The 26,200-nt window shown below is 47.5% G+C and overlaps 1 protein-coding gene across 1 annotated transcript in view; it reads left to right on the forward strand.

Annotated features, from left to right (window-relative positions):
• The first annotated feature begins 12,517 nt into the window (after positions 1-12,517).
• The window catches only part of axin2 (axin 2 (conductin, axil)), a 49,895-nt gene continuing 36,212 nt past the window's right edge, over positions 12,518-26,200 (forward strand). The window contains exons 1-2 of the mRNA XM_072483752.1: positions 12,518-13,144; positions 17,861-18,774. Of these exons, the coding sequence (XP_072339853.1) occupies positions 17,960-18,774 (815 nt within the window). The 5' untranslated portion in view covers positions 12,518-13,144; positions 17,861-17,959. The remainder of the gene's footprint in view (positions 13,145-17,860; positions 18,775-26,200) is intronic.

Raw genomic sequence — 26,200 nt, forward strand, 5'->3', positions numbered from 1 at the left:
CTGGAGATGGGCAATAAAGACTAGCCGTGCCATTTTTAAAAGAAGTGTACAGTGTGTACTTTTGGAGTTTGACCAACTAAAGTGGAACACTGGTGAGATTCTCGCTGCTTTTCCACCAACCTCACCTCTTCATGTGGCATTGCCTTCCAGGGTTACCTGGGGTTGATTAGGAAAACTCCCAACTTGCAGCGACATGTCTGTCTCTCCAGATGCAATCGGCTGGCTGGCTGAATAATAATAATACCAGAGGTACCTGGTTCAGGTATCAGGTTATCAAGTTTATCACAAAGACTTGACAGTTCCCATTTTCCACTAGCAGGCATTCTTTATGAGTCCAATTTGACCCTCCCCCCCAAAAAAAAACCCTGAAAATACCTCTCCATCACCTCACCCCACCTTACCCCAGAGAATAGTCTCTACTTGATCACTGTAACTCATAGCAAAACAAAGAACAAGTACCAGGCGTTCCTCATGAGAATCACGATGAGAAGCATAACTTGATCGAAAGCATGAGCAATTGTTCCCATCCTTCTAATCACAACACAGACACATTATCCACACTGAGTGGGAGTTATAAAGCTTCAACTGCAGCTGCTTGCTCCTCTGAAGCCAAATTATGGTTGGCACACCCTGGATATATGGAAACAAAGAAAAGCTCGCATTTATGTTAGTGACTTTCACAATCTCAGGATGTTCCAAAGTTCTTTACACCAATGAGGTGAAAAATTCTAAATAGGTGACCCAGTGGCACAGTGGTTAGCACAGCTGCCTCACAGCGCCAGGAACTTTGGGTGTGGAGTCTGCACGTTCTCCCCGTGTCTGCGTGGGTTTCCTCCGGGTGCTCCAGTTTCCTCCCACAGTTCAAAGATGTGCAGCTTAGGTGGATTGGCCATGCTAAACTGTCCCTTAGTGTCGAAAGGTGTGCGGGATGGGTGGGGTAGCGGGGATGGCCTGGGGAGTGGGCTTGGGTGGAGTGCTCTTTCAGAGAGTCAGTGCAGATTCGATGGGACGAATTGCCTCCTCCTGCGCTGTAGGAATTCTATGTTTCTATTCCATCGTGTCTGTGCAAAGCAGCTCAGGAGTCACACTTTCCCCATAGTCCCGCTAATTTACCTTTAGATAATTATCCAATTCTCTTTTAAAAGCCGCAATTGAATCTACCTCTACCACAGTCTCAGGCAGTGCAGTCCAGATCCCAAACACTTGCTGCATAAAAAGGTTTTTCCTCCAGTCAGCTTTGGCCCTTTTGCCGTTCACCTTAAATTGATGTCCTCCTGGATCTCAACCTTTCTGCCACTGGGAACAGTTGATCCCGATCTACTCTTTCCAGACCGCTAATGATTCTGAATGCTTCTGGCAAATCTCCACTCGAGTCTCTCAGGAAAACAGCTTCAACTTCACCAACCTATCCTCATAACTGTGAGTCCCTATGATTCCCATAAATCTTTTCTGCAGTCTCATCTATTTTAATTTATTTAAAGAATTTGGGTCTCACTGGCTAGGCCAGCATTATTGCTCACTCTTAATTGCCCTTGAGAGGGTGGTGGTGAGCTACCTTCTTGAACTGCTGCAGTCCATGTGGTGTAGGTACACCCACAGTGCTGTTAGAGAGGGAGTTCAGGATTCTGACCCAGCGACAGGGACGGAACGGCAATATTTTTCCAAGTCAGGATGGTGAGTGATTTGGAAGGCAAATTGCAGGTGGTGGGGTTCCCAGGTATCTGCTGCCCTTGTCCTTCTAGATGGTCGTGGTCCTGGGTTTGGAAGATGCTGTCTCAGGAAGCTTGATGAGTTCCTCTAATGCATTTTTTAATGTGTGGTGCGCGGAACAGGCCACAATCCTCCAGTTGAGGGATACGTTTTATAACTGCACACCCTTTTTTGCCTTTGTAGTGTATTTCTAAAGCCCAGGACTCTATATGCCTTTAAAAAAAAAAATTTTTTTTAGAGTACTCAATTAATCTTTTCCAATTAAGGGGCAATTTAGCGTGGTCAATCCACCTACCCTGCACATCTTTGGGTTGTGCAGGGTGAAACCCACGCAAACACGGGGAGAATGTGCAAACTCCACACGGACAGTGACCCAGAGCCGGGATTGAACCTGGGACCTCGGTGCCGTGAGGCAGCAGTGCTACCACTGCGCCACCGTGCTGCCCACTATATGCCTTTTTTTTGATAAACAATTTTATTGAAGCATTTTGGCATAACAAACAACAATACAAAACAGTGTGCAAAGAACAATCTACATAGTGCAAAAAGAAACCAGCTCTCCTCCCACAAGGACCCGCCTAACTAACCCCCTAATCTACGTTACCCTAACCCCACCTCCTGCTTTCCCACCCCCCCCCCCCTTCCCTGCTGACGGTTCATTTTCTGCAAAGAAGTCGATAAATGGTTGCCACCGCCGGGCGAACCCTGACAGTGATCCTCTCAGAGCGAACTTAATTTTCTCCAGACCGAGGAAGCTCGCCATGTCCGATAGCCAGGCCTCCGACTTCGGGGGCTTTGAGTCCCTGCACGCCAGCAGAATTCGTCGCCGGGCTACCAGGGAAGCAAAGGCCAAAACGCACTATATGCCTTTTTAACCACTTCCTCAACCTGCCATGCTGCCTTCAACGATTAGCATACATATACCCCTCTAAGTTTCTCTGCTCCTGCATTCACTTTAGAATTGTATCCATTTGATATTCCCTCTTCTCATTCTTTCTACCAAAGTAAATCACTTCACACGTCTCTGCATTAAATTTCATCTTCCATGTGTCTGCCCGCACCGCCAGCCTATCCATGTCCTTTTGAAGTTTATCACTATCCTCCACACAGCTCACAATACTTCCAGGTTTTGTGTCATCAGCAGATTTTGAAATTGTGCCCTGCACATCCCAGTTTAAGTAATTAATATAGGCAAGAAAAGCAGTTGTCCCTCGGACCAATCCCTCAGAACCTCATCTACCTTCCTCCTTCTGCCACTCTTCTGTTTCCTGTCATTTAGACAACTTCAGATCGATGGTGCCATTGTCCCTTTAATTCCATGGGCTTTGACTTTGCTGACAAGCCTTTTATGTGGGACCTCATCAAACTATTTCTATTGGAAATTCATGGACACTACGTCAACTGTATTATGCCCATCAACCCTCTCTGTTACCTCATTAAAAAAAACTCTAGCATGTTAGCTAAACAATATTAGGTTTTAATAAATAGTGCTGTCTTTCCTTAATTAACTCACAACTATCTGAGTATTTTTGAAGTGCAATCACTGTTGTAAGTACAAAATATAACAGCCAGTTTTTACACAGCAAGCTCCCACAAACAGCAGTGTAACAATGACCAAATAATCTGCTTTAGTAATGCTGATCACGGGATAAATATTGGCCAAGACCCAGTGGAGAATTTTTCTGTTCTTCTCCAAAGTCATGGAATCCTTTACCTTCAGCTAACAAGACCTTGAATTAACATCTTATCTGAAAGACCTCACTTCCAACAGTGCAGCATTCCCTCAGTACGGCACTGGAGTATCAACCTTGATTCTTGTGCTTTAAGTCCCTGAGTAGGACTTGAACCCCCATCCCTTGACTCAGAGGCAAGAGTTCTTCCGACTGACATTACCATGACCACATGTCCTCATTCCCATCCATCAGGCGATGCTGGCATCCCAATTTGCAGAGCTTCTTCAGCAGAGAACTCGGACTTACAGATCATGGAAATATCTCTCCACGACAGCTTGTGATCTGCCAAACAGTCCAATTTCCTGACATCCAAGAACAAGGCATCCTTGTTATCCCGGATTCATCCCTTCGGCTGTCTAACCTCTGGAATTCCCTCGCGATGACTCTCGACTCTCTACCACTCTCCTACTTCAAGATGCTCGTTAAAACCTATCGCTGCCCAAACTTTGTGTCATCTGTCCTAATAACTCCTTACATAGTCTGGTGTCAAGTTTTATTTAACAGTGGATCCTGTGAAGAGCGTTGGGCTGTTTTGCTGCGCTAAAGGCAATCTATAAATACAAGTTGTTGCTGCTGTTGTTTCCGACAATCCCCAATCTCTATGTGAGGAACTTTGGCAAAGGGATATGCCAGCTGACAGGCTGACTCTCCTCACCACGGTACTAAGCACCCAGGGAGAATAGGTGTCTCTGCCCCCTCCCATAAAACCTCAACACTTTTTTTGCCACAGATAAACCTCAGCATGGTCCTGGATGTCACACATGACATCGAGGAAAGGACGCCTTTTGTTGTATCAAAAAGAAAGTGCTGGAAATCCTCAGCAAGTCCAGCAGTCACTGTGGAGAGAAAAACAGAGTTAACATTACAGGTCTGTGCCCTTTCATCAGGAGTTCTTCAGACCTCTTCAGCTGAGTTCTGAAGCATGAAGAGGTCTATTTGGTTGTCTTCCATGTCACAAGTGTAACTCAAATAAGGACTATTTTGTCATCCAAGAAAAGGCCAAAGACCTTTGCCCTTTCAGCATTCACCCATAGGACTATGCCTGGTCTAAAGTTGACTTCCATCAAGACCCCAAGGTAACTAGCGGAAATCAGTGAGGACCAGGGCGATAAGTGAACGGGGTTTAATTATAAGATAGGATGTGGTGGCAGAGAGACACCAGTGACCCCACAGCAGAAAATATACCAACAAGCCCACAGATGTACAACAACATCTGACCTGCGTAAATCAACAGACGCACAAAACATTAAGCAAACTCATTGAAATGTGCCAGTTAATCCTATATCAAAAAGACAGGGCTAAGAAAGGTCAGTTTAGTTTATCAAAACACGTCCTTGTGAGATTAAATTTCCCATCTCTTCACCTTTATTTTAAATAACCCCGATGTTGCTGCCTCTACTTTGTATGTTATATCAAGAACTTAAGAGGAATATTCGGAATCATAACATCAAAGGGATAGTCACTGTGCAGGTACAGGTTCAGCAGCAAATGTATCACCTGTCTGACCTGCAGCTGGAAACTGGGAACTCAGCAACGTAATGGGAGTGAGCTGCTACGTTCTTTATTCCAATGCTCATGAGGAGACAAGCAGCTCTTCTGAGAGTTATCCTGATCTGAAAATTACCAATGCTGAGAAATGGAGCACTTCCATACTTTTTATATCCAGAGCCATTTTAATCATTCTCTGCGCAGTTTAGATGCAGTGCGAAACATCCATTACTTTGTCACAGTGATGTATTTTTAAAGACTTATCTAGAATTATGGGCAGTGTTATTTTAGGAATTACTAAATCTTTCCTCTCCCCATGTAGTGAACTGCACAGATACTGGAGTGCGCAAGCTAGGCTGGCACTCCTGTGCTGTACTGAGGGAGTGCAACGTTATGAGAAGTGCCATCAGGTCGATGAGATGTTGAATGAAACCCTGTCTGCTCCTTCAGGTGATGGGAAAAGATCCAGTGGCACTATTTTAAAGGAAAGTGCATCTCAGTGTCCTGGCAAAGATTTATCTCTCAGCTGAACACGAAAAAACAAATGATGCGGTCATTGCCTCGTTACTATTAGTGGGAGCTTGCTGTGCACAAATAAGCTGCTGAGTTTCCAACAGTGACTACACTTCAAAGTTACCTTGTTAGCTGTAAAGCACCTTTGAATGTAATGAGACTGCAAAAAATACAATATAAATTAAAGTTCTACTTTTTTTATTTTTATTTCTTTTGAGAATGAAGAATAAAATAAAAATTGATTGTATAGATTTTGGTATCCCAGCTGCTCCTCTGCTGATCAAAGCCTTTGCAACTTGTCTACTGCTATTTCTTGAGGGCTATGAGAATATCTGAAACCCAACACTACATTGCAAAAAACAAAGCAAAATATTGCAGGTGCTGGAAATCTGGGGCGGGATTCTCCGACCCCCCCCCGCCGGGTCCCATGTTCTCCGGTGTCATTTTTCGGGTGGGGGCGGAATTCCCGCCACGCCGGTCGGGGGCCGTTGGCAGCAGCCCCCCCAGCGATTCTCCTGGCCCCGATGGGCCAAGCAGCCGTCCATTTCTGGGCAGTCCCGCCGGCTTGGGTTACTCAGGTCCCAATCAGCGGGACCTGACAGGTGAGTATGCGTGGGTGGTCCTCGGGGGGTCGTGGAGGGATCCGACCCTTGGGAGGGGGTGGCCTTGCCCGTGATCGGGGCCCACCGATCTGCGAGCGGGCTTGTTCCGTGGGGACACTTCTTCCTTCCGCACCGGGCCCCTGTAGGGCTCTGCCATTTTGCCCGGGGGCCGGCATGAAGAAAAGAAACCCCTGCGCATGCGCGAAAATACGCCGGCCAGTCTGCGCTTGCGCTGAATCACGCCGGTGGTTCCGCGCATGTGCGAGATCACGCAGTCCGTTCCGCGCATGTGCAAACTCGCGCCGTCCCTGCGCCGCCGGCTGGAGCGGCGCCAACCACTCCGGTGTCCACCTAGCCCCCTAGATAGGTGAGAATTCCTCATCTTGGGGGGCTGTTGACGCCGGAGTCGTTGGCGCCAGTTTTCAACCCGGCGTGGGGACTTAGTCCCTTGAAGGGAGAATCCCGGCCCTGAAATAATTTGCAAAAAATGGCCATGATTCAATCTTGGAAATAACCCAATTAGGTCACATGTGGTTAGGTTAAGTTTTATTTCAGCATATTTGACTCATAATTTTAATGAGCTTTTAGTATATATATTGTTCAGTTAAATACAAGCAGGAACATTTTTCAGACAAATAAAGCCATTACAGGACCTTAGCCTGATATATTCTCTCAATCCAAACCTCCAAAGTGTACCAGAACTACAATTTCCCATAATGACCATCCTTATACCCATCTTTTGGCAGACTGCCAAATTGAGTCTCAAATTGAGAGCAGTTTTGAGTTGTTCACCTGTTCCAAGAACTGAGTTGAAAATGGCAGAAGAAGAGATTTTCACCTTGTCAATGTGAGCTAGATTTGAACTCAGCTCCAAGAGATGGTTTGAGCAAACTATGTTACGTTTTTCTTCACCCTATGATCTTTTCTATTCTTTTTTTCTGATGTGTCTTCCAAAGAGAAGCAAAGTTGAGTTTATGGTTGAGTATTGTTAGTAGAATTGATGTGTTACTGACTCTGCTATTGAGGCACCTCAATAGCTTCATGGGCAAAGTCATCCCTCCAGTGTAGCAGCAAATTATACAGACCATCCCAGTTTGTTGGGTTAGCTGTTCCCAGCCAGGGAGTAACTGAGATTAAATTATGGCTGGGGCTAGGGGGGGAATTAGCCAAGGATTTCTCTTTCAGATTGTTATCCAGTGAATTCTCACGGATAATAACAACCACATGGATGTTGAGTAGGGGCAGGATCAGGCTTGCCCCCTCCCCACCTCCCCATTCCAATGGCATGTCCAACAGTCACTGTCTAGGCCCAATGGATGAAGAGGTCATACAACCGTCCCCAGAGGGGTAAGTTAACACCTTCGAGAGAAAAGAGCAGAAAATCAGAAAAGAAAGAAGCTCCGCTATTAGGACCTTAAATACTGCAGAAGAAAGAATGAAAGATCTGTGTTACTTCCTGACATCAGAGCATTCAAGAACCAGTTATTTTACTGAGCTGTTTAGGTGAGCACTTCACTTCAGTAAATGTACCAGCTTCCTCTGTAAAACTTGTATTGAGGCAGATAACTTAACACACCCACGCCCTGACGTAAAACTGTTTTACCCCCAAGGATGTCAGGGAAACAATTGTTGAGTGAAGGGAGCTTTGGAAACTTGTTTCAACAGGCATACTAAATCCACTGACTAAGCTTCCTTGCAGTCTCAGTGAAAATATCTCACTGATTTTCCTTTCATAAGCAACACGATAATGGCCACACTATTTTATATGCTTAGAAGTGTATTACAGCATTGTACTTTTCTTCAAAATATTTTTAAAGCACTCTATATTTATATATATTTAACAAAATCAGGGATTTCATACAAAAAAATCAATAGGGGGGTTTCGTAAAGGTGTTAATTATTGCTTGCTTTTTTTAAACCTACCATTTAATTTTTGTTTTGGGGATGGAATTAGGAGTGTTGGAATCTAGTGGTACATTATTGGGTGACACAGTAGTTAGCACTGCTGCCTCACAGCATCAGAGATTTGGGTTCAGTTCCAGCCGTGGGTGACTGTGAACTTTGCACTTTCCCCCATGTCTGTGTGGGTTTCCTCAGGGTGCTCCGGTTTCCTCCCAGTCCATAGATGTGCAGGTCAGGTAGGGTTGCAGGAATAGGGTGGGGGAATGGGCTGAGGTAGGGGGCTCCTTCAGAGTATTACAGAAAATTGGTGCAGACTGGATGGGCCAAATGGCCTCCTTCTGCACCGTAGGAATTATCTTGTTCTATTATGAAAATTTTGTCTGAAATTAATTTTTCAAACTTTGTATCTATTTTTTAAAAAATCAATAGGACAATAGAATCATAGAAACCCAACAGTGCTGGAGGCCATTCGGCCCATCAAGTATGCACCGACCCTCCAACCCACCCCACTCCCCATAACCACACCTAATCTGCACATCTTTGGACAGTAAGGGGGAATTTACCTCGACCAATCACCAAACTTGCACATCTTTGGACTGTGGGAGGAAACCAGAGCACCCGGAAGAAACCCACGCAGACACGGGGAGAAAGTGCAAATGCCACACAGTCCCCCAAGGCCGGAATTGAATCCAGGTCCCTGGCGCTGTGAGGCAGCAGTGCTAACCACTGTATTATTGTGCATCATTATGTATGTGTATAGTATAGTGTGTATAATTTTCTCTAACATGAGAGAATCTGACCATCTGCCATTGACATTCAATGGCATATCCATCACTGGATCGCCAGTTCTCAACATCCCGGGGGTTACCATTCGCCATAAACTGAACTGGGCCAGCTATGTAAATGCTGTGGCTACAACAGGAGGTCAGAGCTTGGAAATTGTGCATCGAGTAACTCACCTTCTGATTGCCCAAAGTCTGTCCACTAGCTACATGGTGCAAGAATGTGCTGGAATGTGCTCCATTTTCCTGCATAAGTGCAGCTCCAACAACACCCAGGAAGCTGGACGCCATCTAGGACAAAGCAACCCACTTGACTGACACCCCATCCACCTTCACCATTCATTCCCTCCACCACCGATGTACAGTGTCAGCGGTGTGTACCATCTGCGGGATGAACTACAGTATCTCACCAAGGCTCCTTTGGCAACACCTTCCAAACTCACAGCCTCTACCACCTAGGAGAAGGGCAGCAGATGCTTGGGAACCCCAATACCTGTACGTTCCCCTCCAAGCCACACACCATTGGATCTGTATCGCCATGCCATCATTGTTGCTGGGTCAAAATCCTGGAACTGCTTCTCTAACAAGATTGTTGGGGTACCTATACCAAGTGAACTGCAGTGGTTCAAGAAGACATTAATACGTGAGATCCAGACTAATGTTTTAGCGGCATGGGTACAAATCCCACCACAGCAACTGATGGATTTGAAATGCAATTAATAAATCTGGAATTGTAAAGCTAGTCTCAGTAATGGCAGCCACGAAAACATTGCCAACTGTCGTAAAAGCCCATCTGGTTTACTTTGTTGTTTGTCATATACATTTGGAGGAAAACATAGCTGGTCTGATTAGTAAGTTCGGGGATGGCACCAAGGTTGGTGGAGTGGCAGATAGTGTTGAGGATTGTCAGATGATACAGCAGGACATAGATAGGTTGGAGACTTGGGCAGAGAAATGGCAAATGGAGTTTAATCTGGACAAACGTGAGGTAATGCATTTTGGTAGGTCTAACGTAGAGGGGAAATATTCAGTAAATGTCAAAACTCTGAGGAATATAGAAAGTCAGAGAGATCTGGGCGTACAGGTACACAGATCTTTGAAAGTGGCGACACAAGTGGACAAGGTAGTCAAGAAAGCATTCGGAATGCTTGCCTTCATTGGACGGGGCTTCGAGTATAAAAACTGGCAAGTCATGCTACAGTTGTATAGAACCTTGGTAAGGCCGCACTTGGAATATTGCGTACAGTTCTGGTCGCCACACTACCAGAAGGATGTGGAGGCTTTAGAGAGGGTGCAGATGAGGTTTACCAGGATGTTGCCTGGTATGGAGGGTGTTAGCTATGAGGAGAGGCTGAATAGACTCGGACTGTTTTTATTAGAAAGATGGAGGTTGAAGGGTGACCTGATAGAGGTCAACAAGATTATGAGAGGCATGGATAGAGTGGATGGGCAGGCACTCTTTCCCAGGGTGGAGGGGTCAGTCACCAGGGGGCATAGGTTTAAGGTCTGTGGGGCAAAGTTTATAGATGTGCGAGGCAGATTTTTTACACAGAGGGTGGCGAGTGCCTGGACTGCGCTGCCAGGGAAGGTTGCGGAAGCAGATACATTAATGGTGTTCAAAAGGCATCTCGACAAATAGATGGATAGGATAGGGAGAGGGATACGATACAAGTGCTGAGGGTTTTGGCCAAGGGAGATATCATGACTGGTACAGGCTTGGAGGGCCGAAGGGCCTGTTCTTGTGCTGTATTGTTCTTCGTTTAATGTCCCTTTAGGGAAATAAATCTGTCATCCTTACTTGGTCTGGTCTACATGTGACTCCAGAGCCACAGTAACATGGTTGACTCAACTGCCCTCTGAAATGGTGTCGCAAGACACTCAATGCAATTAGGAATTGGCAATCAGTGTTGGCATAATATGGAGATGCCGGTGTTGGACTGGGGTGAGCACAGTAAGACGTCTTACAACACCAGGTTAAAGTCCAACAGGTTTGTGTTATGCTAGTGTTGGCATAGTCAGCAATGTCCACTTCCGCAGAACAATTTTTTTAAAAATTACCTAATTTTGATGTTAATATGCTCAAAGTAATAACTGTGTGTTAAACTATAAACCGGAACATCCTTAAGCAAAAGGAATGTGTTGTGATTGTAATGAATTGCGAAAATGGAAGCTGTACTTTTGCAGAGAAGTACATTCAGTCTGTGGCCTGGAGAGGGGCAGGAGGCAGCGGCCTCGGTTACATGCTTCTACCGCCCATGGTGCTTGCCCAGCGATTAGAGCCAGACTCCTCTTCTCCTCCTCCCCCACCGAGTGACCAAAGAATGTGTTCTCTTTTAATCTGGGGAAAGTCGGCAGCATGAAAGGCTGTGCAGGAATAGGAGGTATTTGCATTGTGATTACACAGCCTCTCCTGCAAATCTGTGTCGGTCAGTTAATGTTTGATTGGCTGCCTTTGCCAAGCAGCGCAGCTATTTACCAGGAGAAGCTTTCCCCTCACTAACCACTTCCGATTTAACATAGATAATCGATTTAAAGGCACAACGGTCTCACTTCCTACCGCTTAAAAACAATTCCATTTTTAAGAGGCCCGGACATCACTTTAAAGCGGTTAGCTTGACTGTACACTTAAACATTGGTGCTAAATATGTGCGATCATCAGAAAGCTTCTTTTCCATGTAGATATTCCAATTTCTAATCTGGCATTCACACAACTTTGAACTAGATTGTATGCCCGAGTCCTGGAGAAATATTAACACAATATTAACATGGGTCAGGAATTACATGCACACCATTCTAATCTTACCCCGCTTTAGATGGTGGTTTTGAAACTAGACTACTATCGATTGTATTTCTGAAATCTGTGTAAAGGCCAAACCTCTCCAACGTTACAGCCTGGCTTGATATTCTTTTAAATGAAACTACTAATTCGCTTACACTACAGTTAAGACCAAGGCTATTTTACTTAAATCCCTGTTTATAGATTCCAGCATATTGCTGTTCGATTCAGACAGTTGAAAAGTCTGCCAGTGTTGGTGATGGTAGCCTCTCACACTTATGCTGTGTGTAAATAAGTAATGCTGCGTTTAAATGGGGCAAGCTCGATCAAAGGGAACGATTACTTTTTGAAAAACAGACTTTTTAATTCCCTACTTTGGAATGCGATTTGTACAGATGGTTTTCAAGTGTGGATCACTGACAATTTCTTGGAGACAAAAAAGGAAGAAAATGATTAACTCATCCACAAACTTTGATATGCAAATCTACGTTTTGACAATGTAAAAAAAGAGAGAGAGCTAACTGTAAGGTGCAATTTAAATTAAGGTTTCCCAGGCGGGTTAATTAATGTTTACTCTCGGAGAGCATCGAAGCGGTTGTACTGAAATATTTTAATTTGTGCAATTGTTATTATTGGGTTTGATTCGGTAGAAAGGCATTGGGCTCATTTCGTTTCGTCTGCCTGCAAATATAGGATGGGGGGGTTATTAATGTCACAAAAAAGTAACCTGGAGCAGCACTTGAAAGGTTTTCAATTGCCCTGCTCGCTTTAAGTGCCCGTTGCCTGCAACAGGCCCCTTCACATCTGAGAGCCCGGAGTCTGTGTGTCTATCGCTGTGGCCGAGTTTGAAAGTGCAACACAAACACTAACACACTGCATGGCAAAAAATAAAAGTCAAACTTTCCCAGGGAGTCCCGTCCAGAGGCTGGGTCAGTGGCAGAGGCAGCGGCAGCAGCCTGGCCTCATTCACATTGTATCTTTTTTTAGTGTTGCAATGAAAGTTTATGTAGCAACTGTGAAGCGAGGGGATCACAGGATTGGGGCGGCACATCAGATAGTATTGACGTCTCCACCCCCAGGGAGTTGGCTGAGGACGGATTCCCTTTGATAAGGTCCTGGAAAGTTTATAAATCGGTGACACAGAGAGGGGCCGGGGATTGCGGCTGGTAATTGGCGAGGAGGCGGCGAGGGCAGCGGGAGGGAGGCAGCGAGTGGCCTGGGAGCTGCTACATTGTGTCCCTGTGGCATGTACCCCCGGCTCGGGGCACTGCCAGCCTCCCCTCTACCTCTCTTGCTGGACTCGCCTGCTCGGCTCGGCTCTTTGATGTCCACACTTTAACCGCAGCTCAGTGTGTGTGAGTGAGGGCTGGAATATCCGGGAGGACATTTACTGCTCCTGAGTGAAACGTAACTTGGTGCCGAGAGAAGAGAAGCAGAAAGAGAGAGAGGAGGGAGAGAGAAGGAGAGTGAGTGAGAGAGAGAGAGAGAGGAGGGAGACACGGATATGAGAGGCAGATGAGCGGTGCCAGGCTGGGCAAGCGGCCGCGATTCGCTGGCAGCCCGGGCTCTGCACAATAATATCTTTCTGTCTTTGGAGAGGAGGATTCGGCAGCTTGGGAGGCGGAAGATGGATGAATGGTGAGTTGTGACTGTGCCCCCCCCCCCCCCATCCCCTCTCTCTGTGGCCCCCACCCCCTCTCTCTGTGCCCCCCACCCCTTCTCTCTGTGCCCCCCACCCCTTCTCTCTGTGCCCCCACCCCCTCTCTCTGTGCCCCCACCCCCTCTCTGCCCCCCACCCCCTCTCTCTGTTCCCCCATCCCCTCTCTGTGCCCCCCACCCCTCTCTGTGCCCCCCACCCACTCTCTCTATGCCCCCACCCCCTCGCTCTCTCTGCCCCACCCCTCTCTCTGTGCCCCCCTCTCCCTGTGCCCCCCACCCCTCTCCCTGTGCCCCACCCCTCTCCCTGTGCCCCCCACCCCTCTCCCTGTGCCCCCCACCCCTCTCCCTGTGCCTCCCTCTCTCTGTGCCCCCCTCTCCCTGGGCCCCCTCTCTCTATGCACCCCTCTCTCTATGCCCCCCTCTCCCTGTGCCCCCCCTCTCTCTGTGCACCCCCTCTCTCTGTCCGTCCCCCCCAACCCTCTCTCTGGGCTCTGACATTCCTTTGAACTGGGGGAGCGGTGCGGGCGGCGCCGAGGGACAGACAGCGAGAGAGTGCCTCGGGCTGGGGGGGGGGGGGGGGGGGGGGGCACGGGGCTGGGGAGGGAGGGGCGCGGCGCTGGGGAGAGGGGGTCACGGGGCTGGTGTGGGCTCTGGGCACGGGCGAGGGGGGCATCGGACTGGGGTATTTGTTAAGGTAGCTGTATGTGAATGTGAGCTCGGCTCTGTTCACCCGCTTCTCCGCCGCCTCCTCCCTTTGAACTCCCGCTGGATGCCCCCCGGAGGGTGTGTGGAGGGGGCCGGTGGCACCCAGAGCGCGATCACCCAGCCTGGGGCAGGAGGGGTGGGGGGTGCAGAAGGTAGGGACACACATTTCTGCAGTAACCCCCCATTTGTGTGAGCTGCTGTTTGCTGGGGTTTGGGTGATCAGAGAGGGAAAGGCTTGTCTCTGCCCTTTGAAGTAGCTAATCTGATAGTAACACAGGAGAGCAATGCCAACCACTCACTTAGGGCAGAAGGCTAGGGTGGCTTTCCATGCTTCCCCATTATTATTTAGAATTATATTTTTGAGGAATTTAAATATCAATTGCACTGATTTTTTAAATGCAATTACAATCGTTTGCTCCATGTAGGGCAGTTTTTAAAAAAAAGTTTTATTTGGCTGCCAGACTAAAGTTTTGTTAACCCTGATGATTTGCCCCCTTTTTGGAAATTGCACCTGGGTTTTTTAGTGTTGCATTATCCAAATGGCCAACCAGCTTTACATAAAAACACAAAATAACTCAAATGTTTTCATTCTCCCTCCGAGAGAACAAGGTGTTTTTAATTTGTGTTGAAACACTGAGGGGAAATGGGAAGCAGCTGCTGGGGAGGGGGCAGGTTCGGGTCTATTGTGGGTATGGGGAGGGGGCAGGTTTGGGTTTATGGTGGATATGGGGAGGGGGCAGGTTCGGGTCTATTGTGGGTATGGGGAGGGGGCAGGTTTGGGTTTATTGTGGATATGGGGAGGGGGCAGGTTTGGGTCTATTGTGGATATGGGGAGGGGGCAGGTTTGGGTTTATGGTGGATATGGGGAGGGGGCAGGTTTGGGTCTATTGTGGATATGGGGAGGGGGCAGGTTTGGGTTTATGGTAGATATGGGGAGGGGGCAGGTTCGGGTCTATTGTGGGTATGGGGAGGGGGCAGGTTTGGGTTTATTGTGGATATGGGGAGGGGGCAGGTTTGGGTCTATTGTGGATATGGGGAGGGGGCAGGTTTGGGTTTATGGTGGATATGGGGAGGGGGCAGGTTTGGGTCTATTGTGGATATGGGGAGGGGGCAGGTTTGGGTCTATTGTGGATATGGGGAGGGGGCAGGTTTGGGTCTATTGTGGGTATGGGGAGGGGGCAGGTTCGGGTCTATTGTGGGTATGGGGAGGGGGCAGGTTTGGGTCTATTGTGGGTATGGGGAGGGGGCAGGTTCGGGTCTATTGTGGGTATGGGGAGGGGGCAGGTTCGGGTCTATTGTGGGTATGGGGAGGGGGCAGGTTTGGGTTTATGGTGGATATGGGGAGGGGGCAGGTTTGGGTCTATTGTGGATATGGGGAGGGGGCAGGTTTGGGTCTATTGTGGATATGGGGAGGGGGCAGGTTTGGGTCTATTGTGGGTATGGGGAGGGGGCAGGTTCGGGTCTATTGTGGGTATGGGGAGGGGGCAGGTTCGGGTCTATTGTGGGTATGGGGAGGGGGCAGGTTCGGGTCTATTGTGGGTATGGGGAGGGGGCAGGTTCGGGTCTATTGTGGGTATGGGGAGGGGGCAGGTTTGAGTTTATGGTGGATATGGGGAGGGGGCAGGTTTGGGTCTATTGTGGATATGGGGAGGGGGCAGGTTCGGGTCTATTGTGGATATGGGGAGGGGGCAGGTTTGGGTCTATTGTGGATATAGGGAGGGGGCAGGTTTGGGTTTATGGTGGATATGGGGAGGGGGCAGGTTCGGGTCTATTGTGGATATGGGGAGGGGGCAGGTTTGGGTCTATTGTGGATATGGGGAGGGGGCAGGTTTGGGTCTATTGTGGATATGGGGAGGGGGCAGGTTTGGGTCTATTGTGGGTATGGGGAGGGGGCAGGTTTGGGTCTATTGTGGATATGGGGAGGGGGCAGGTTTGGGTCTATTGTGGATATGGGGAGGGGGCAGGTTTGGGTCTATTGTGGATATGGGGAGGGGGCAGGTTTGGGTTTATGGTGGATATGGGGAAGGGGCAGGTTTGGGTCTATTGTGGATATGGGGAGGGGGCAGGTTTGGGTTTATGGTGGATATGGGGAGGGGGCAGGTTCGGGTCTATTGTGGATATGGGGAGGGGGCAGGTTTGGGTCTATTGTGGATATGGGGAGGGGGCAGGTTTGGGTTTATGGTGGATATGGGGAGGGGGCAGGTTTGGGTCTATTGTGGATATGGGGAGGGGGCAGTTTTGGGTCTATTGTGGATATGGGGAGGGGGCAGGTTTGGGTCTATTGTGGGTATAGGGAGGGGGCAGGTTCGGGTCTATTGTGGGTATGGGGAGGGGGCAGGTTTGGGTTTATGGTGGATATGGGGAGGGGGCAGGTTTGGGTCTATTGTGGGTATGGGGAGGGGGCAGGTTTGGGTTTATGGTGGATATGGGGAGGGGGCAGGTTTGGGTCTATTGTGGGTATGGGGAGGGGGCAGGTTTGGGTTTATGGTGGATATGGGGAGGGGGCAGGTTTGGGTCTATTGTGGATATGGGGAGGGGGCAGGTTTGGGTTTATGGTGGATATGGGGAGGGGGCAGGTTTGGGTCTATTGTGGATATGGGGAGGGGGCAGGTTTGGGTCTATTGTGGATATGGGGAGGGGGCAGGTTTGGGTCTATTGTGGGTATGGGGAGGGGGCAGGTTTGGGTTTATTGTGGATATGGGGAGGGGGCAGGTTTGGGTCTATTGTGGATATGGGGAGGGGGCAGGTTTGGGTCTATTGTGGGTATGGGGAGGGGGCATGTTCGGGTCTATTGTGGGTATGGGGAGGGGGCAGGTTTGGGTCTATTGTGGGTATGGGGAGGGGGCAGGTTCGGGTCTATTGTGGGTATGGGGAGGGGGCAGGTTCGGGTCTATTGTGGGTATGGGGAGGGGGCAGGTTTGGGTCTATTGTGGATATGGGGAGGGGGCAGGTTTGGGTTTATGGTGGATATGGGGAGGGGGCAGGTTTGGGTCTATTGTGGATATGGGGAGGGGGCAGGTTTGGGTTTATGGTGGATATGGGGAGGGGGCAGGTTCGGGTCTATTGTGGATATGGGGAGGGGGCAGGTTTGGGTCTATTGTGGATATGGGGAGGGGGCAGGTTTGGGTCTATTGTGGATATGGGGAGGGGGCAGGTTTGGGTTTATGGTGGATATGGGGAGGGGGCAGGTTTGGGTCTATTGTGGATATGGGGAGGGGGCAGGTTTGGGTTCATTGTGGATATGGGGAGGGGGCAGGTTTGGGTCTATTGTGGATATGGGGAGGGGGCAGGTTTGGGTTCATTGTGGATATGGGGAGGGGGCAGGTTTGGGTTCATTGTGGGTATGGGGAGGGGGCAGGTTTGGGTTCATTGTGGATATGGGCAGGGGGCAGGTTTATGTTTATGGTGGATATGGGGAGGGGGCAGTTTTGGGTCTATTGTGGGTATGGGGAGGGGGCAGGTTTATGTTTATGGGGAGGGGGCAGGTTTGGGTCTATTGTGGATATGGGGAGGGGGCAGGTTTGGGTCTATTGTGGGTATGGGGAGGGGGCAGGTTTGGGTTCATTGTGGATAATATGGAGGGGCAGGTTTGGGTTTATTGTGGATGATATTGGGGGGGGGGGGAGGGTAAGTTGCAGTAAATGCTGCACAGTTGAGTTTATCTGTATAATCTGAACTCCATAACTTTTGCTTAACTGATCAGATTTACATCTCTCGCACACACAAAACTTTGGGCAGGAGTTGCAGTGAAAACCAGAACTTTGCTTTTTTTGTTCCGTTTTATTTTTCTTCCACATTTCAATAACCTTCAAGACAGTTTTTGATACTTTTGTTTAGCTTCAAGAGATATCTCAGCTAGAAACACACACACAAAAGATTTGATTGAAAAGCCTGCCTTGCTTGCTGTGTGTGTGGTTTTTTTTTTTTGCTTCTCATCCTGTTTGAAGTTGAGCGGCTCTGGGTTTCATTAGATCGATATTTCTATTGCAGACAGAAGGCGGCCGAGTGATCCCCTGCTGACTGGAGAGGCGCTTTGCAAAGCCGATTGAAAGAGAGATAGAGAGAACACGGGGCCCCGCGTCCACAGCCATGAGCACCGCTCTCATGGTGTCCTGCCTTCCATACACCGGCAGCTTCCGAGCAGATGCCCCTCGCCCGCCAGTGCCAGGGGAGGAAGGGGACAGATGCCAAGCCCATAGCTCCCAGGCCACCAAGACACAAAGCCTCAAGCCCAAAGCTGTCACTTACACACCCAGGAGGGAGGACGACGAGCTGGGCGAGCCTGAGGGCAGCGCGTCTCCAGAATCACCCCTCACCAGGTGGACCAAGTCTTTGCACTCTCTTCTCGGTGACCAGGACGGAGCCCATCTCTTCCGCACCTTCCTAGAGAGGGAGAAAGGCGTGGACACGTTGGATTTCTGGTTTGCCTGTAACGGGTTCAGGCAGATGGATCTCCGACATCCCAAGACACTGAGAGTGGCCAAAGCGATCCACAAGCGCTATGTGGAGAACAGCGCTGTGTCCAGGCAGCTGAAATCTGCCACCAAATCTTACATCAAAGACAGCATCAAGAAACAGCAGATTGACTCAGCAATGTTTGACCAAGCCCAGACTGAGATCCAAACCTTGATGGAAGAAAATTCTTACCAGATGTTTTTAACGTCCGATATCTATCTTCAATATGTCAGGACCGGGGGAGAGAATTCGCTTTTTGCCAGTAACACCGAGCTGGGGAGTATACAGGTGGTTTGTGGTTACTTACCAACACTGAATGAAGAGGAGGAATGGATCTGCCCAGACCTTGGAGGCAATAACTTACCCCCTGGAGTTGGATTGACCAGCAAAACACTTCGAGCCACTGCTTCAGTCAGGTCCACCGATGGCAGCAGTGGCAAATGTTACCGGTAAGGGCCCAGGACCTTTCTCTTAGTGTTTCCCCATGTATTGTGCTTTTCTACAGCCTCATTGGCGCCATAAACCCAAAATAATGTTTGATCCATACTATAATGAACACCCACATTCCTAATGTGACTGTGGACCTGCTGGTACACTGGTAGAGAACGGTTAATTCCAAACAGGCAGCACTCTGATTTCAGTTAACTTTTTAAATTTTTCCTTACAGATGACTCATCTGACTCTCATTAAGTCTTCTCTGTAGACATCAAGGATTCTTCCCCCTGCTTTTCAAGCGGTGGCAGATGACAGGTTGCATGTTTCCTGTCCTCTCAAAGAATTCATTTGTGCGGCTGATCTTGTGCAAAAACTTTACTGGAACCAAAGTTTGTCTTAAATTACTGAGGTTGAATGACAAGATTGTAAACTTGCAGCTTGTTGCAATGTTCCCCAATTATAGTAAAGATAATCTCAGTGAAAATGTAGATCAGACACTCTCAAATGTTTCCTCGGGACAGTTTTTACCAGCAGACAGCAATGCTTTAAGTATATTTTTATAATTATGCCCTAGGCTGGATCTGGTTACTCGTATGTTCATTTTGTTTTTGTGAATGTGAACATGTGTGAGAGAGACTGAGAGAAAGGAAGAGATGCCTTGTGATGGGGTAACTGTCACAGCTTAGACTCTTTTCTGAGGTGACTGATACCACACACAATGCAGAGAGAAAAAGGGAGATCTAAGAAAGGTTACTTCTGTGGTATTACATTGAGCTATGAGATAAGAAAGGTCTGGGAAGTATCGAGCAGTTTCCTTGAAGTCATGTAGCAAGTGGTGTCTGACAGCTGAAAACACTTTGAATGTTGGCCATCTTGTGGAATGTCTTTGCAGAACATCCAGTGGAGGCCACCACCTTTCATTTCAACTCGGCTCATAGGCAAACTGATGCAAAACAGGGAAACAATCAACCCATCTGGCTACAATTACCACGATGTGGTCATGTTAAAAAAAACACATAATCGCAGGAAAACAATTTTAATCAGTTTTCTTAAGATGAGCTGTATTTAACTTATTGATTTTATGCTTAAAAAGTGTAAAAGAATTTTAACTTCTTTACATCAATGCAGTAATTATATTCTTCATCGGAGATACAGTCAGCTGGTCAGCAATGTTGCTAGTATTGGAGTGGCAGGGGGAGGGAGTTCTCGTATTTGGAGAGGGGCGGTTTTAACGCAATGGATGTCACATGAAGTAAAGTAGAGGTTTTAGACGGTTGCTCAGGCACAGCTTCCACTTCCAGATGTGTCAAACCCCTGGAATGGGATGTTTTCTTGTCTCCAAAGGGGGTCCTTTGCCTAATCAGTTTGGGCTATTTTATTTTAACTACAAAACATGTGGCTATTACTCATTACAAAGTGATAAAGACCAAAAGACTGTGGCCTTCTTCATTCAGAAGACTACAGGGAAGGACAAAGAAGCATCAGCAACACTCCTTGACTTGAAGTGATTGATCTGAGATAGTTAAATCTTTCATAAAAGTCTTTCTCTTTTATGTTGTAATTTAGTGCCCATCAGAAGCATGTGGAACTAATTTAGCCCCGAGATTTAAATTCTTTCTTGTGCCTCTTCAGCACTCTTGCAGTTTCATTCGCCCTCCCCTCTTTTTCTCTTCGTTTTCTTTATCTTCTAATTGAAATCACTGACAGAAACTTAGCATGCTTTTAAAGAATGCGATCCCAGCTGCGCTAAATACCTGCTCTTTGAAAGAAGGCCTGCAGCAAAGGTCAGTCTGTACTGGGGCCTAAGACTTTAGTCATGCTGTTAACTCCCAACAGTACACTGCAGTAGGCCTCTCACAGAGAAGGGGCCCTCCTATCCCTCTTTCTTTGCTCATATCTTCGCAGTGTGCATGTTCTCTTCTCTCACCCCCAACCAACCCCCACATCAGTGGTGAAACAGTGGAATGCATCACAGTAGGAGAGAGAAGCCTGTTGTTTGTGAGAGAATTGAGTTGAGCTATTTCAGAGGTCGAAAGTGGGTAAGTCGGTCCAAGTGTAACAAAGGGTTCGGAGCCACTAGAATGAGTGGAAGTGCTGCTAACTATTAGGGCAGCTGTGTTGCTCACTTAAATCAAGCCTGCACGGTCTAATCACAAGCACTATGGGGGATGGGAACATGAAAGGCTTAAAAAAAAAATAGCTAGAACATGCTGGCACATTCCTAAGCCCTAAGTCTTGTGTAAGTGACTCCAATTATTAAAATCAGCAGACCCCAGAAAAAAAAATGTTGGACTGTCCTTTGAAACCACAGAATCACAACCATATCATATTCAGAGTTCACTGGTGAGTGAGAGAAAGCAAAAGGGACAATTATTGAAAAGACTTGGACATTATTTTGAAGTTTTGTATGTTTGCTGTGGATTTGGAGGTATCTATCTAGGGGAATATATATTAATATATTATTGAGGTTTTTGTTTGAGGGGAAGACCCCCACTGCACTGTACTGTCCATAGCACGCAGTGGGAAGCTGGGAGAGTGTTCGGCAGGCCTTCGCAGGAGTGTGGTCAGGCAAATTTGACTACAAGCTACTTGAGATGTTAGGGCAAGTAACCAAAAAGCTGGTTCAAATAGTGTGCCTTAAAGTTAAGGAAGTAGAGAAGTTTAGAAGGGAACTCCAGAAGTAGATTGAGGTAGACGATGGCATTGCCACCAATAGCAGAGCAAAGGAAGTGGGGGATGCACAAGAGGCTAAAAGTGGGAGGAGTGGAGAGACCTCAAGATGGCTGAAGGAGGTTCCAGATTTGGGGAGGGAATAAAAGTGAATAATTTGTAAACACTGACTCAGCTGCAAAGAACCAAGTGCCACCATTTGTCTTTATATTTCTGTTATAGTGTGGTGGGGCCACATACTGAGGACATGTATCATTTATATGCTTAATCCGTAAGAACCTCATTGGCATGAGATGTGTAGCAATTTAAGCCATAATTCTGACAATCAATACAAATTTTATCCAGTAACAACCCACAGTTGAGTAATGGAGGATAACGGTTATCTATAATATATTAACACTCTCACGTACAACATGAACTCCCTGTTAAGTGTCACTCTTGGTCCCCATCACACTTTGATACAGCCTCTCTTGTAAAACAGCAAATCCTGTGGATTATCACATGGAACACTATCAGAAATCGCTATGTTAAAAGGTTGTGGGTTCAAATTATCCTCCAAAGACTTGAGCTCAAAATACTAGGGAAGCCCCCCCCCTCCCTGCTGCTGTACTGCACTATGTCGAGCACTGACTTTTAGATAATACTTTAAACCAAGCCCCTGCCTTCTCCCTCACATCCAATTACACTCTTTTGGAGAACAGGGGCGTAAGCCTGGTGCCCTGTCCGGTAGTTAGTTCTCAGTTAATATCACAAAACTGAGCCTGTTAGCAAAATTCTGTGCATTCCCTACATTAGATCAACGATTACACTTCATTTTAGCATTTTGCCATATCCTGAGAGTCATGCAAGTCACTTGAGGAACTTCATCTTTGTTATTTACACTTGGTATCCCATGAGACCATTTCAGCCCCTACCCCCTTGTCCCACCCCCTTCAGTTAATAATGGAACCATTCTCGACTTTGGTATACTCACTGGCGGAATGCTCTGCCGGCATTGACTATCATGGCCGCATGTGGCATTGACTATCATGGCCACATGTGGCATTGACTATCATGGCCACATGTGGCATTGACTATCGTGGCCACATGTGGCATTGACTATCATGGCCGCAGGTGGCATTGACTATCATGGCCGCATATGGCATTGACTATCATGGTCGCATGCGGCATTGACTATCATGGCCGCATGTGGCATTGACTATCATGGCCGCAGGTGGCATTGACTATCATGGCCACATGTGGCATTGACTATCATGGCCGCAGGTGGCATTGACTATCGTGGCCACATGTGGCATTGACGTGCATGGCCGCATGAGGCATTGACTATCATGGCCGCATGAGGCATTGACTATCATGGCCGCATGTGGCATTGACTAGCATGGCCGCATGTGGCATTGACTAGCATGGCCGCATGTGGTATTGACTACCATGGCCACATGTGGCATTGACTATCATGGCCACATGTGGCATTGACTATCATGGCCTCATGTGGCATTGACTAGCATGGCCTCATGTGGCATTGACTATCATGGCCGCATGTGGCATTGACTATCATGGCCGCATGTGGCATTGACTAGCATGGCCGCATGTGGCATTGACTACCATGGCCGCATGTGGAATTGACTAGCATGGCCGCATGTGGCATTGACTAGCATGGCCGCATGTGGCATTGACTAGCATGGCCGCATGTGGCATTGACTAGCATGGCCGCATGTGGCATTGACTAGCATGGCCGCATGTGGCATTGATTAGCATGGCCGCATGTGGCATTGATTAGCATGGCCGCATGTGGCATTGATTAGCATGGCCGCTTGTGGCATTGACTAGCATGGCCGCTTGTGGCATTGACTATCATGGCCTCATGTGGCATTGACTAGCATGGCCGCATGTGGCATTGACTAGCATGGCCTCACGTGGCATTGACTATCATGGCCTCACGTGGCATTGACTAGCATGGCCACATGTGGCATTGACTAGCATGGCCTCATGTGGCATTGACTAGCATGGCCTCATGTGGCATTGACTAGCATGGCCGCATGTGGCATTGACTAGCATGGCCGCATGTGGCATTGACTAGCATGGCCGCATGTGGCATTGACTAGAATGGCCGCACGTGGCATTGACTATCATGGCCGCACGTGGCATTGACTAGCATGGCCGCATGTGGCATTGACTATCATGGCCACATGTGGCATTGACTAGCATGGCCGCATGTGGCATTGACTAGCATGTCCACATGTGAATAATGGCCACTTTGCGATCCATGCCGCAAGAGGCAGTCTTTTGGAGCGGTGAGGTTGTGGGGAGAATTCGCCAGGGGTGGTGACAGGAACAATCATATTCAAGACATACATCTGTAACTCTCCTGACTTCACAAACACTCTTAACTTTCCACCTGCCCATGACTTTGTACCATTTGCATGACATTCCCTTTGCCAGCAGAGGTTGTTCAGGTAGCACAGTGAGGAGACAATCTAGAGAAACTGCTGACGATAACTAGATTGACCTCAGGACCTATTTTGGACCTGTGGTTGGCTCTTGGAAATTGCTATCCAATTAGTCTCACTCCCGACTATTTCCTGTAGCCCTTCACTTTTTTCCTTTTCAAGTATTTATCCAATTTATTTTTGAAAGTTGGGCAGCATGGCGGCACAGTGGTTAGCACTGCTGCTTCACGGCGCCGAGGTCCCAGGTTCTATCCCGTCTCTGGGTCATTGTCCGTGTGGAGTTTGCACATTCTCCCCGTGTTTGTGTGGGTTTCACCCCCACAACCCAAAGATGTGCAGGCTAGGTGGATTGGCCACGCTAAATTGCCCCTTAATTAGACAAAAATGAATTGCGTACTCTAAATTTTATTTAAAATTATTTTTGTAAGTTATTAGTAAATATGTCACCCCTCCTCCTTTCAAACAATGCATTCCAGATCGCTGCATAAAAATATTTTCATCCCTTCATTCGTTCATTCCTTTTTTGTTTGATCGCTTCAAATATCATTCATAAAGTTTATTGATTAAGCTAAAATTTATCGTTAAGCAAAACATATGTAAAAAGAGGAAAGAAATCTCTGTCCTGAAGTTGGAAGTTTACAAATAGTTACCAGTTTACAAGTAATTAATGCCAAGGTGTGCCCATTTGACAACAATTGGATTTTTATAGAATGTATACAATTATGAGGGGCATAGATGGAGTAGACTGGAACAAACATTTCCCCTTGGTGGAGGGATCAATGACCAGGGGGCATAGGTTTAAGGTAAGGGGCAGGAGGTTTAGAGGGGATGTGAGGAAAAGCTTTTCACCCAGAGGGTGGTGGGAGTTTGGAACTCGCTGCCTGAAAAGGTGGTGGAGACAGAAACCCTCATAACATTTGAGAAGTATTTAGATGTGCTCTTGCGATCCCAGGGCATGCAAGGCCAAGTGCTGGAAAATGGGATTAGAATGGTTAGGTGGTTGTTTTTGACGGTTGCAGATGTGATGGGATGGGCCAAAGTGCCTTTTCTGTGCTCGATGACTTGATACCCATGAGGATAGGCCAGTTTAAACAATAGGTTTTACCTGGAAATCTATTGGGAAAGTGATCCTGTCAATATAAAGCAGGCGGTCCTTCAGGGAGCAATGGCACAGGAGGATTGCTTGTAGATAAAACAGCCGTCAGTGGGGATGTTTGATGAAGTAATAATTATATCTGTTAAGCACAGGGCTAAATCGCTGGCTTTGAAAGCAGACCAAGGCAGGTCAGCTGCACGGTTCAATTCCCGTACAGCCTCCCCGAACAGGCACCGGAATGTGGCGACTAGGGGCTTTTCACAGTAACTTCATTTGAAGCCTACTTGTGACAATAAGCGATTTTCATTTCATTTTCATATCTCCCCATCATAAGTACCCTTTCTGAGGGGTGGCATTGGACGGTAATAATCGACAGATGTCCTACTTATACAGTTCCAAGTCAGTGGTGGTGTGATGTCATCAGACTAGAAACCAGAGGCCCAGGCTAATTCTGTGGGGACACGGGTTCCAATCTTACCACAGCAGCAAGTGGAATGGAATGGGATGGAATTGAAAGCTGTCTTGGTGATAATGTCCATGAAACTAACATTGTCATAAAAATCTATCTGGGTTCACTGATGTGAAAATACATTAAGAAGTCTTGCAACACCAGGTTAAAGTCCAACAGGTTTGTTTCAAATCACTAGCTTTCGGAGAACTGCTCCTTCCTCAACACCTAAGGAAGGAGCAGTGCTCCGAAAGCTAGTGATTTGAAACAAACCTGTTGGACTTTAATCTGGTGTTGTAAGATTTCTTACTGTGCTCACCCCAGTCTACTGCCGACATCTCCACATCGTGAGAATACATAGCTGTGCGTTGCCCTTCATTGCAAGCTGCAGACATAAACTACATCCTTGCAATTGTGCAAGAACCGGTATAAGGCTTTGCCTGTAGCTTATTGTGGATGGTGGCATGTGTATCGTTCATTCTCAGGATGTGGGCATTGCTAGCAAAGCCATTGTCCTGACCCATCTATGGTTGTCCTCCAGGGCATTAAGAGCCAACTCCAGAGGCTCGAACACAAAAACCTAGGCTGACCTAGGTGCAGTACTGAAGAAGTGCTACAATGTCAGATGTACTTGGTTCAGATGTCAAATTGAGGCTCCATCTGCTCTCCCCAGTGGATGTAAGTGATCAAAGGCAACTGTTTGAAATAGAAGGGGTCGTTCTCCCTGATCTCCTGGCCAATATTTATCCTTTAACTAGCATCACAAACAATTAATCTGG

The sequence above is a fragment of the Scyliorhinus torazame genome, chromosome 18 (assembly GCF_047496885.1).
Source record: "Scyliorhinus torazame isolate Kashiwa2021f chromosome 18, sScyTor2.1, whole genome shotgun sequence".
Taxonomy (NCBI): Eukaryota; Metazoa; Chordata; class Chondrichthyes; order Carcharhiniformes; family Scyliorhinidae; genus Scyliorhinus; species Scyliorhinus torazame.